This window comes from Strigops habroptila, chromosome 3 (assembly GCF_004027225.2).
Source record: "Strigops habroptila isolate Jane chromosome 3, bStrHab1.2.pri, whole genome shotgun sequence".
NCBI lineage: Eukaryota > Metazoa > Chordata > Aves > Psittaciformes > Psittacidae > Strigops > Strigops habroptila.
The window spans coordinates 31,192,510-31,205,843 of NC_044279.2; the positions used below are offsets into that span (position 1 = coordinate 31,192,510).

General features: G+C 34.9%; 1 protein-coding gene across 1 annotated transcript in view; it reads right to left on the bottom strand.

The window, feature by feature from the left end:
• Window positions 1-568: 568 nt before the first annotated feature.
• GXYLT1 (glucoside xylosyltransferase 1) overlaps window positions 569-13,334 on the bottom strand; it is a 33,545-nt gene continuing 20,779 nt past the window's right edge. The window contains exons 5-8 of the mRNA XM_030478687.1: window positions 12,434-12,685; window positions 4,561-4,684; window positions 4,082-4,254; window positions 569-2,541 (exon numbers count right to left, since the gene is read on the bottom strand). Of these exons, the coding sequence (XP_030334547.1) occupies window positions 2,380-2,541; window positions 4,082-4,254; window positions 4,561-4,684; window positions 12,434-12,685 (711 nt within the window). The 3' untranslated portion in view covers window positions 569-2,379. The remainder of the gene's footprint in view (window positions 2,542-4,081; window positions 4,255-4,560; window positions 4,685-12,433; window positions 12,686-13,334) is intronic.

The following is a 13,334-nucleotide window of genomic DNA, read 5'->3' on the forward strand; positions in this document are numbered from 1 at the left end:
AAAAGGTAGGTCATCTTTCTAAATTTAAGACATAGGAACTATAGCACTAAACATTTATTCAAAACAGATGAGTACTCCAGAGAGTTACTTAATGGAAGCTACGAAGCACTTGCTGTCTTTTAAATTTTCTAAAGTGTTCATGAGTTTTACATGGAAATGGATAATCGAGATCAGTTCAAGTTTATATTAATAAAAATTATACAAAAACTATGGCGTAAGACAGTATATTCTGCTATCTGTAATATGCTAAGTAAACATTGCTTGAAATAAGTACAAAGAAAGAATTTTTATCCTATGATAAGCTTCAACATTAACCCTTTTTGTTCTAATCACCTACAAAAACTGAACTTTAAGTGGAAAGGTTGCTGCTGGTGTTCACATTCCACTTTTTTTTCTAAAATGGCTTAGCAGGGTTTAAGCAGTATCTTCACATGCATACAACATACTAAAATTAAATTCAAATCTGAACATTTATGTAAAGACAAACAAAAAACAGGCCAACAGAAGTACTTTTTTAAACACAAAACACACAATGCAAGTAAAAAAGAAAGCTGAAAACAAATTCATATAAAAATCAGTATTTATGTAAAAAAATAATGCACTGCATATTGTAAAATCAGTCAATAACAGTATTCACCTTCACACAGATTTCTAGAGTTTCAGACTTCAAAAGGTGACACAGCAAGGAAAAGAGACTGTAATTACATGTGAGGCAGACTGCTTCCTAGGTTCCATCCCAGAAATTTACACCCTGAGCCAGCAGGGAGATTAGGAGCAGAATATAAACTCTGCTTACAATGGAGTGTGTTTTGTACTGCTAAAGCATTTGTCCAGCCCACACGGATCTGGGAGTCAGAGCCAGCCCACCTTTGGCAAGGAAAGAGCCACAAAAATTAAGCTTCTAAAATGGGGTTGGGATGAAGGTGCAAGTCAGTGAGTGGATCTTCCAAGTTCAACACACGGGAACTTTTCTGGAATCCAAAAACTCACTTTATGTAGACTTCATCTCAGTTAGACCAGTTATCCAAGTTCAAATATACTTTACAAATACATTTCATACCATGCAAGTTTAAATAATATTTTACTGTAAAACTAGAACTCAGCCTTTTTTTTCATGTTTTTCTCGGGGGGGGGGGGGGGAGAAGTTTGTACTAGATAAAACATTTTCTTTTTCGACTAAGAAAATTTAAGAAACTAAAGAAAGCCTAATCCCTTGCCTGTTGTAAATCACTATAATGCTACTGACAGTAATGCATTCACTTAGTTGAGGGTCTGCCCCAAAACTATTTTAAAGCCATGTTATTAAAAAATATGGTAACAGGATATATTCTAAAAAACCCATCTAATACACAGTCTGGTGAAGCATCAGAATTCTTATTACAGTTCTTCACTTTTCAGTACTAAATACTCCATAATAATCATCACGTAATAATTCTTAGTAAGGAAATACAACAGCTTTTCACTGGTGGTTTTTTTCCTGCTTCTAAAATGCCCTATAAAGCTGCAAAACCATGTAATTTTTAAGAAGTATTGTAAGACAGACAAGTTCAAACCAAATTTTTTGCTTAAAAAAAAAAAAAAACACCCCACCAAAAACCAAACCAAAACAAAAAACCCCACAAAAAACAACAACAACAACAACAAAAACCCCACAAAAACCAAAAAACCACCAACCCTCAACTCTGCTCTATCTTTTGACCATGTTGAAACAAATGCCGTACATTAAAAAGTCTCTGCATCTACACACAGAGAAAACTAATATCACATACTGGTATTAATTTCTCAGAAAATCGTATTTATAGTGTGCAGTTTACATCTAAAATATGCAAAACAAGATTGTCAAAACAGTACTTCAACATGTAAGAGATGAACGCATAAAGGCACATACAGATTGTCAATTATTATATCACATTTCTTTGAAAAGAGTGTTTTCTGCACTTGTAAACAATTTCGTTTACATAAAGGCTTACACCTTTAAAGTGAGGTTAGTGCTGCTGCCTCAGTTATTGCTACATTCACAGTTTAGCAGAATTTTAGGCAATGAGGTACACTCCCAAATAGAACCATCTTCATTTCTTCTTTGTTCGTCTGATCATTAGATAACTGAATTATACAGACTAAAACTACTGACCGGAGAAGCCAGTAACACCTAAATCATTTTATCAAACATTAGCAGTGATTAAACTTCAAAAGAGCAAAAAGTCAGCTTTGCAGAAAAAACTTCCTGTTCTTCATTACAAGAATATTTTCTTCATTTTTATGTATGCTAGTAAACTTTTATCTGGGCACAGTGAGAACCAATTCAAGCCATATTAGAATTTTTGCACCTTTTGAGAAGTATGTTAATTCAGTCTCTCGATTTAACAGCTTACAGTAAAATCACCTTCCCTTTGATCTTCTGGCATACAAGTCTCTTATGCTTTTTGTCAGCTGCTTTATGAACACTTTGTATACTCTTCCACAGTATGTATGCATGGTTTTACGTAATTCCAGTTCTAGGGGCTGCAACAGGGAATGAACCAGATCATCTCCAAACGAATACTGCAAGGAAGTTAAGAAAAGAAGATTTAAGGTCAATAGAACAGAGAAGAGCGTCATTATTCAGAGGGTTTTAAAGAGTTTTATAAAAATGTCTCTGAACATTGTATTTGCTTTCTAAAGGTTTCTTAAATATATTCAACAACTCAGCTTCTTGAATGCAATATTTGAAAAACACCTCTAAATTACAGAAATAGTCTCTAAGGCTTTCAATAACCCTAACAAGTGAGATTATTTTTTTATTTTTAAATCTAAGCATGAAGATATCCAGACAGACCAGGAGGACATTTGAAGTTATCTTATTAAATTAAAAATTTACAGATCTAAAATGATTTCCGGTAATTTACTGGTCAAACAGTAACTTTCTTGAATGACAGATAACTTTTAAGGAATACAATTCTCATCAAATTATAATGAAACAACAGCATGAAAAGTGGTACTACTGAAGTTTCATTAAACTGAATGATGGTCGAAAACATACTATGTTTAACATGGGGATGAAATAAAGAAGTCATCAATTCAACAGTGCAATAATTTTTATAAACAAATGATAAGCTAAACCAGCATTTCAAAGTAACGTAATTTTGTTCATCTCATTACCACTGAATCAGCAGCATTTTACATATTTTCTCTGCCATATTCATAAACCAAATGGGATAATAAATAAAAAGAATTTTTTCTTCTGTTTTTGACAATGTTCAAAGGAAACAAAGAAATCGTATTTTTATGGCAACATATTCACGTTCCCTGCAATGTATTCTCAGACCCCCAAAAGTACTTCTCTTCATTTTTATATCCATATGACAACATGTAATAAAGCACCACTAAAATATACTATTGATTTTTGAAGGTTATACACACACAATAGCCTGCTACATTAAAATGTGCATCAGTGCTAAATTTTACAGCTCTTCAGCGAGTATACTGATGCAGTGATAAATAGTTTATTAGATGCCTTATTTGCAGAATGAAAAGAAGTCATTGTGCTTAATATTTAAAGGAACAGCAACATATTAATATACAATCTCTAGAAAAGGTCAAAACACAGTATTAAAAAAAAAAAAAGTATTTTCTACAATCCAAATCTAGCTACAATTAAATGTTTAAATGTTGCCATAAATACACGCAAACCATGGGAAGAAGGTCGAGGGGGGGGGTTTCCTGCATTTTAAAGTCTCCAGAAGAATGAAACTTCTAGCAATCTCCAAATGCTCAGACAAACAGCTTACCAGATGTATTTATTAAAGGAATGGGACTAAAGCCTTTTAAGTAGACATTGACAGCTACAGGCAATGTTTTAGAATCCTAACCTACACATAGTCTACACTGTGCTTCAGAACATGCTCACCACAAAAAGAATACACTGGAATTCTATCCAAGCAGTAAATGAAAAGCCCATGAAACACTTAACATCACTTAAAAGAGAAAAAAATTACTTTGTCGCAATCAAGGAATAAACAAAACCTACAAAGTACATGCAGCACTGTAGATAAAACAGACAAAAAAATAAGCTTTTCACAAGTACAATGTTGAAAGCACTTACGTTTTTTATTGCTTCATAGACAGCCCTAAAAGTCGGCTGTTTATCATCATGGTAAACACCTCTGTTTCCATGAAGAATAAATATACCCTCTTCTTCAGCTTGCTTACAATTGCTTCCATAGATGCAATGGTCAGGGCGATAATTCCATTGGCAAGGAAAGACATAAAGACTTTCTATGCAGAAAAATAAGAACACTGGATTAAGTATCAAAACAATTTCAGGAAATATACTAATCTTTTTATTTTTTTCTTAAAGCTGCTTCATAAATTTCTGTACAGTAATTTTGAAACCTAACAGCTAATTACACTCTAGCAATCTCCAATGCTGTCTAAGTAAACGCTTTCAGAAAACATAAAGCAGCAACAAGTCCCTTGAATACTTTCACAAAAAGCCTTCTAAAAGAGCATTCTCCATGATTTTTTAACATCATAGAAAAGATCAACTTTGTAATGTTTGACTTTGAATCAATGTGGATTTACCTGGATTGTGGAAAAACATAATGTTCAATAGGTCCTGATCACCCCAGGTTATGTTCAACTTGTACTTCTTCAGCAGTGGCATAAGAATTTCTCCCCACTGTAACCGGACTGGTGTCATATCATTCTATTAAACAAAAAGCAAAATGACACACATTCAGGACAATTACTCCTATTAAGATGGAAATGCCCTACAGAATTGCAGTAATATGCTTTTCGAAATTACAAATCTCAAATGCATAGATGATTTCTTCCTTTTAAACAAATTCACACATCTAAGGAAAATAGTTACAGGCATTTCCAATATGTTTTCCCTCTCAATTATTGTAAGGAAAATTATATGCATCTCCTACTTCTATTTAACTGCCACATTAATTTTTTGTCTCCACAATTTCCCTCAAACATCTTAAACCAAAAGTGTTAAGAAATAGCAATTTTTTTTATTCAGCAGTAGGATCTAACAAAAAACCTGAATTTAAGTGATGCATGCAAATAGCTGAGCATATTTCATGCAATTTCTCTATCACAGAGTGCTAATATACACAGGTTTTAAAGTTAACTTCAAAAATTCAGAACAGATCAATATAAAATTAATTATTCAATAGTTTCAAACACATAAAGCTGAAAAATACTGGCTACAAAGCAGTGTACAAAAAATAACAGAAATCCTTCAAAGGTTTTCAAAAGAATTTTCATTGAGTTGAACCGATTTTCTTAGTTACTGACCTTGAACTTCCACAGCAAAGGCGTAACTTCTCATTAGCAAAAGGCAGCAAGACTCTAAATCAACCACTTAATTCACAAATTCTTCACTCAGTAAAATCACTTCAAAGGGAAAGGAGAAAGTTCTTCTGAGGTTTTGGCTGAGGAGGTGCTACCTGGAATAAGCTGGTCTACACTGAACTCCACATTACCAAAGGTGTTACCATCTGCAGTATAACAAAGGTACACATTCTAAAACTAATTTCTCGTCTTTACACCACATCTGAGCTCAACTAGAACAGAAAAGGAACGAGGCTGCTCACTCTGTACCTCCTACATCAGTAGGGAGAGTGAAGATGGAGTAACAGAAAGTCCCAAAGAGAGAAAATTCCTGAACCATTACAGGATAGTACCCTTGATGCTTTCCAACCAAGATGGAATAAATAAATAAATAAATAAATAAACTTAGAACTCCAGTATGGTTTGGGATGTGTACACAGAAACACCATATTAATGTTGTTAACATGTCATACATGTTAAGAAACACAAAAGATTCCCAGGCACAAAATACTCAGTTTAGAACTATAGAATTTTAGAATTTTTTAGAATTCTCGGAGCTTGCCGCTGACAAACTAGAAAGTGAAAAAATTAGTGGTTTGGTTTTTACTCTTTCCTCAAATCATCTCAGCCACCAAATATACAAGGCTTTCAGAATTGAAGACTTAAAAAAAAAAAAAGAAATGCTATCAGATTCCAGACAAGAATTGGTACAAAAACAATCCATAGCTTATTTTATGTAAGAAGCTAAACACAATATTACAGTCCCTTCTGTTCTAAAAAATTTATGACTGTGATTGCTTGCAAGTATCAGATGAGAGCAGGCATAAGAAACACACATGAGAATTCTCCCCTAGCAAGAATTATCATTATGCTTAGTGCAATGTGACTAAACAAAAGAAAAACACAGCTTAACACTAAGGTGAAACCTTCCAAAAAGCGAATCAACCAGAGTGAATCCCAGTGGGTAAAGATTACTCTCTCACCTGAACTTTGCCATCCATAGAATTTTGGCCTGAGGCTTAAATTTAGACTCAATGCTAAGAATCAAAAATAGACTTAAATTAGCTCACTGATACCAGGATAATCATAGGAGAATATACAGTAGTAAATAAAAGTTTTAGAGCAACTCATAGAGATATGACTTTTTACTTTTAAAGTGATTATTTCATACAATTTCCATTTAACTTGTACAGTTTTAATAGCAGTGAAATCCAGAGTATATCCCAAGGAAATGCAAAGCAGTTATAGCATGCTCGCATTGCCAGATGTCTAGAAGCAATACTACTTGATAAATAGTGCTATCAGATTTAAGAATTTGAAACTGTGATATTTCAATAAACTCTGCATAAACAGAAAAGACTTACATATTAATTTATTAACAGCGATGTGTAATGAAACCAGTGAAGGAATCACATACCAAGAGAAACTGAATAGTTATACAACCTCCTTCTTTAAAATTCTACTGCAATTTGTAGCAAAGTCAAACAGTGTGAGAGGTAGACTACTCAAGTTCAATCAAAATTGATGACAGAATTGCTTTTCAAAAGTTCTTTAAGTAAATATGAGAAAACTAACTCTACGACAGCTTAAGGATTTCCAGAACATAAACCTCTTCTCCAATGCTCAACAAGTTGCAAAGCAGGTTAAAGAGGTTTAAGAAAAAAAAAAAAAAAAAAAAAAAAACCAAACCGAAAAAACCCACTACAGTGGTAGTGGGCATTTCTGCGATGCCAGAAGCTGGTACAGACAGGCTCTTATGAACCATCAAAACTCTACATTTTTTGAATGGAAGAAAATGTGTAAGAATAAAATCTACATAAGGACATTAAGATATTCTCCTACATGGGAGTTTTTTTTTGAGAAGGTTTAGATACTGTGCTGTAATTAGTTTGGCCATTATTGACTGTCCCAGAAGACTTCTGCCTGGCCAAGGCTAAAGTCAGACTTAAAAAAGCTGTTACATATAGCTTGTAGTAACCTAGTATTACCCTTCTCTTAATTCTAGTAAGAAAATATAAAGTGGAAGAAAAATATTCAAACCATACAGCAATATCTAAAACTGCAGCTGTGTCCCACAAAGAGTTGACCAATTTAAATTTTTTTATGCCAGATGAGAGCAAGCCCATTGGTTGGGTTATACGGATTAGTAAGTAAGATAGAGTCATGTACCTTGTTTACATGACTCTATCCTCTTCTTGCATTAACAGTGTAGTGCTAATACTTACTAGATGTTTTTTGTGAGATGATTTACTTCACTTACCCAGCAGAAAGATTTCTTCTTCCTACTGTTACCAAATTTAATTGAATCATAGAAGGGACCAACAAACACCAGAGGTTAGGACAAAGTAAAAAAGCAAGGAAAAGCAGCTGGTAAGAGATGGGAGCCTTCCTTTTAGAAGGGGTTAGCTTTTGCACAGGCTCACTGTATTTCCTGGATCTATAGCCTTAAGCAATACTGAATGGTTAGGAAAAAAAAAAAAAAAAGTGTATAACAGATGAGGTCATTAGAACTCTCTCAACTTTATGTTTTGGGTTTTTTTTGTCTAAAGTATACCCATGAATCTCTCCTTTGCACATACTATCTGGAGTTATTTTGTGTGAGGCTTGTTTGATTTTCTAAGAGTTTTTTCCTTACCATCATTGCTCACATCCCAGGCACCACAACTAAGTTTCTTAATAAATTTGTTCAAAGTCACTGTTCTCTATTCATAAAGCATCAGTGGTCTAGGACTTTTTCTTAACACACATATCTGTGGTATTGGCTACATCTGTTGCAGTCTGTATGTACAGAAAAATTTTAAAAGCCATTATTACCTCTTCCGGCTCCTAAATACTCCAAGCCATTATTACCTCTTCCGGCTCCTAAATACTCCTGCATGCTTTACATTCCCATTTTAATTGCTGCTTAGCAAAGACAACAGACAGGCACTAACCATCAGAAACTCATTACTGATTTTAGTCTTATGTCCAGTTTGCACTGTTTAATGACATTATATTCAAAAACATGTATGCATGCATATGTATCTGTATACATGTATACACGTGTGCTTATACACAAAGTGCATATATTTGTACTGTGTATATATACACAGAGTCTCAAAATACACAAGGCGAGTAAGATAGGACCAGGAATGACAACTTCCATAAGGCACCACAGATAGCCAAGCAGCTAGGATGCTTGTCTAAAATGAATAGACCTGACAGCCCTCAGAAGACTGAGGCTTGAATAAGTAAGTGGATAAAATAAGACTTAATCCTGAAACAATACATGGAACCACAAGTTTTCTGCAACTCAGGTGAGCACTATAAACGCTGGTTAAAAGTCTCCAGTTCTTTTTATTTATTCATCTTCTGGTTCCTCCTGACTTTTACAAATCAATGTGACAACAACAGAAAGATGCTTAAAGGCACCAAACAGCTCAACCTATCATTTCTTCAGCCCAAAATTACAATAGACAAAGAACCTACAGTTTTAAATCCGTCACATTGAAGGAATATCCTGATCCAAAGTTTCCACTATTTCGACAAGTGCTCTAGCCACCCAACAGTCATACAAAAAGGTCTATAGGCAGCTTTTTAAAGATACAAAATTTCCTAGAACCTATATACTCTTTGAGGAATTTGTTTAGTCTCCTGAATATATACAAATTTGACCTTCCTATATGTAAATGAAGCATTTCCTAGTTCTACCATATTTGACTGGCATAGTTAATGGGACACAACATGGGAAGCTTGTGCATCTTAGGGCCCTGTGATGCTCCACAAGCTTGTGGGACCACGCTCTAGGTACAAGGGGGGCAAAAACTAAATTGTTCCCGCTGGTGAGTGCTCTCCAAGCCAACTTCTCAATAATTAATGTTGTATAACTCATTTCCTGCTTTGTCATTACCCAAGCTGCACTACCTAGCTATGAGAGAAGGATAAAACAAGCACTATCATTCCTAAGTTTCACATAACCTAGTAGCTCCCTAATTAGACATCCTCAAACTGTTCTGACTGGGCTAAGCATGCTACTACAAAAGCCTAATACTATAGGACGCTTCCCCAGTGTGTCCAATAGGTGGAACAACTAAGTCAACAGCATGAACCCAGTTCATAAGGTAGTCTCCCATATGAAACAATACTGAGCCTTCCAGTACCAAAAAGTGTCCACTGATAAATATGTTGGTCACTGTCAATAAGGTCTAACAAGAGTCTCAGCAAGCCAATCACATGGAGCAAGTATCCATCTCCACAAATTCAGAGCTTGAATAAACAACAAACATTACACTTGCCGGAAACATACAAAATTTCAAAATGCTTCAGCTTAACAAGAAAATCCATATATGTCAAAACACCGTGCATCTGAACATTTTATCCGTGTTTCTTGCTCAAGATAATCAGACTAAGACTTCAAGGAAGATGTACAGGATGATGAAAACAGGGGTAAAAAAGGTATGGGACTAGAAGGAGGAAGATAAAATTAATGCAAGAAATAAGTTCTCAGCAACCACGTTAAAAGCTGTACACAATCAAAAATTTAAAATGTACCAAAAAACCACTCAGATGTACAGAACAAACCATCTTTTTATTTTTTCTTTTTACTTCTTTACTACTTTCAAGGAAAAGTGAAAGAATATTTCTTTGTGTGCACCACTAGTCTCAAATATTTGAGGAATAGACACAGTGCACATACAAGCATTCCTGGACAAACATGAAGTTCAGAAGACATGCAAAAGCATGGGCCAGAAGTATACCTGCATCACAAACAGAAGGGGAAGTTTAGGTTTGAAGTGACAGTAAAGCCCTGGGAAGGATTCCAAAGATTGATGACTAATGATTCAGGGCAGAAAATGTATTTCTAACACTTAAAACAACTGAAATGATGCAGAGGAATGGCTTAATTGCCTTTTATTCATATATATATATATATATATATAATTTTTTGTTAACTAAAGCCATCAGAAAGGGCTTTGAATCATGTGCCTTGCTATCGGGAAGCTTTACCCTGTTTCTGCTTGCACAGCACTGGGTAGCTCACTCCAATCTCAGTTCCTTCCCCTTAATTGTATGAATGCTAAGCCTGCAACTCATCAAGCAGACTTGCTTAGTACACTACATACTGAACAATTTGAGAAAGAGCATTAAGATTAATGTTTTCAGGACAATTCAAGACTTCTTTCTGTTCTGATTTCCCCATACCAGTTTTGACACACAATCTTCCTCACAACAGAAAGTCCAGTGGCCCACTTAGCCACTGTACATCATGCTATCTATACTGCAGTTTGCCAGCAGGATCCTAAGAAAAGCATATGGATTTGTGCCTTGCCTTACAGCTGACGCCTTATAAATCACAGGTATTCACCCTCATAATACAGAGCAATTATTAAAAAATTACTTCCTCCAAGGCTGGGTTTTGTTTAGCAATCTGACATATTCCATTGCATAATAAATATACAACATGGCAACAACAGGAATATGTAGCAGATATTTTCAGCACCTAGAAAATGCTCCAGCTCTCTAATACTAACAAAAGGCAGAAAAACCCCATTTTGAATTTCTAAATACTCATGAATTATTTCACCTACTTAAATCTGTATATATAAACTTAAATTCTAAGAAACCACCAGTTACAGGTGTTAAAGAGAAATTATTTTACATTTTCCTCTAGTTAACTGCAGAAAACTGCAGTTAAGGCAATTTTAGTATCCTACATTATCTATATACTGCCAAAAATTTTAACTCCAATTTCGGCAAAATTGCATAAAGTTTCCAATAATTTGATAACTTCAGTTGTACTGAGAAGCCCAACCAAAATTCTGAAATAGTATCAATAAAAGACCTACCTTACCTCAGAGTTTACCTCACTAAAAAATTTATTACACAGAAATGCATTGTGAGAGATTAAGATACACAGTTTTCAATCGCATATTTTTCTCATTATGCTTTTCAATATTTTCATTTCTCCAAATACTATAAGCAGGAACATAAACGAATAACAAAATAGACAAGATTCCACTGATGATATACACAGAGAAGCTTTCTTCTTGGGGAATCTACAGCTACACACTATAAATACCAGAACTGCCTACTTTAACTACAACTGAGACAATTCATTCTCCATTTATCTTAAATTCTCTATATTTCCATAACAAAAATACATAGCAAGAATGTTAAGATAAAGGCTAAATGTTTCTTAAGTTGGAAATCAGGGAGATACAGTGTCTACTGCAAGTTTATCATCCCTGGCAGTGTTCAAGGCCAAGCTGGACAGGGCCTTGGGTGACATGGTCTAGTGGAAGGTGTCCTGGCCCGTGGCAGGGGGCTTGGAACTAGATTATCTTAAGGGTCCTTTCTAACCCAAACCATTCTATAATTCTAAGTTTATATTGCCCCTCTTAAGGGTGTACCTTCCAATAGTTTTAGACTGCATGATTACTTTTCCCTAATCAAACTTCTCTTAAACAGAGAAGGACTTTTTTCCCTAGCATAACCACATAGCACTGCTTTGTTACTTGCGTTTCAAGTACAGAAGAAAAAGCTTCCGATTTGTGAAAGACTGGCCATTTCTGCTGCTGCATGCACTGCTTTAGTAAGCATGTTCATGATGAACTTACTTCTCTACAAAAACTATGACTTCAAAGAAAATCAGAAGATTCTTAAGGTGATAATCTCCTGGGTTACAGTGTAAAAGATCAAAATTTGGAAACCGCAGTTAAAATAGCTTACTAAATGTTCTAGCACCACCTCCTGGTCATGTTACTACACTCATTTTTAAAAGCAGTTTACAGTATATGTTAACTGTTTTCTGGGATCTCTACAGTGAAGAAAAAATACCAGAGTATCTACTGACAAATGTAATTTACAGTAAACTGTATAAAAGTCACAGGATTTCTCAGATCTAAGAAAAATTTAAACAATTGAACACGCCTGAAATACAGGAATTCCAAGTCCTACAGTGAATGACATTTAAAAAACACAAGTTAGATACCATTTTAAACACAGTGTATTTTCAGAGCATTATTCCAATTACAAGAACAATAGTTTGAAAAATGCTGTCTTCCATGAATTTGAAACAGAATCAGAATTAAAAGATGTAAATCCATGGAAAATGCAATAAAGGCAATACACATACCTTGAAATACTTCCTTCTGATACGTGTCATATTCATTAACATGACTCCAGAATTTATTCCAGTTACACCATAGTAGGGATGTCTAGCAAAGCGATTATACCACCCAATACGAGGCTCTTCATGTTCCGGTGCCATTGCAGCAATTTGTGTGGAGTTGAACTTTCCCAGAAAAGACCAAATATCATCAACAGGTCTCAAAAACAGGATGTCAGTATCAACATACAGTAGCGAATCCACATTTTTGAGGATTAACTGTGAGGGAAAGAAATTTAAAACCAAACTTTTAAGTTTTACTGAGTTTATCTTCATAAAGCAGAAGTTGCTACCATTACACGATGAAGCCTGATACATTTGTCATATGCATATAAATTCACTTTAGACTGATGGTTTGCAGTCAATAAGTTTGTCATCATTCCGTCTTTATTCATTTTGGAAAATTTTTGTAGAGTGTAGAGCTTTATACCCTGGGGCTCCTCCAAAGTTAGTGGCAGGCCAGGTGAAAAATTATCATAGCAGGAGCTCCTACCTTCCTCCTGTTCCCCCGCTATTTAATCAAACAAGCAAGAGGTGTAAGGGAGCCCCAGATGAGACAATATTTGGGAGATAGTTGACATTGTTATAGTTCAGCTAGCCTTAACGATGGTTTCTGAAGTCTCTTAGATGATCAAAGGCTACACAAAACACTGGCAACAACAGCCCATTTCTTGTTTCATTCTAACACTTCTCAGACCCATGCATGCAGGGAATTAGGTGTGATAAATCCTTCTTACCTCTGAGAGGATGACATGACCTGCACCTCTCACTGAGGATACTGTGCCATAATGCAGTAAATGAGAAAAGGACTTTTATTCTATAATGTATTAGTGCCACAGAAAAGTTTAAATTCAGAGGTTTTTTTCAG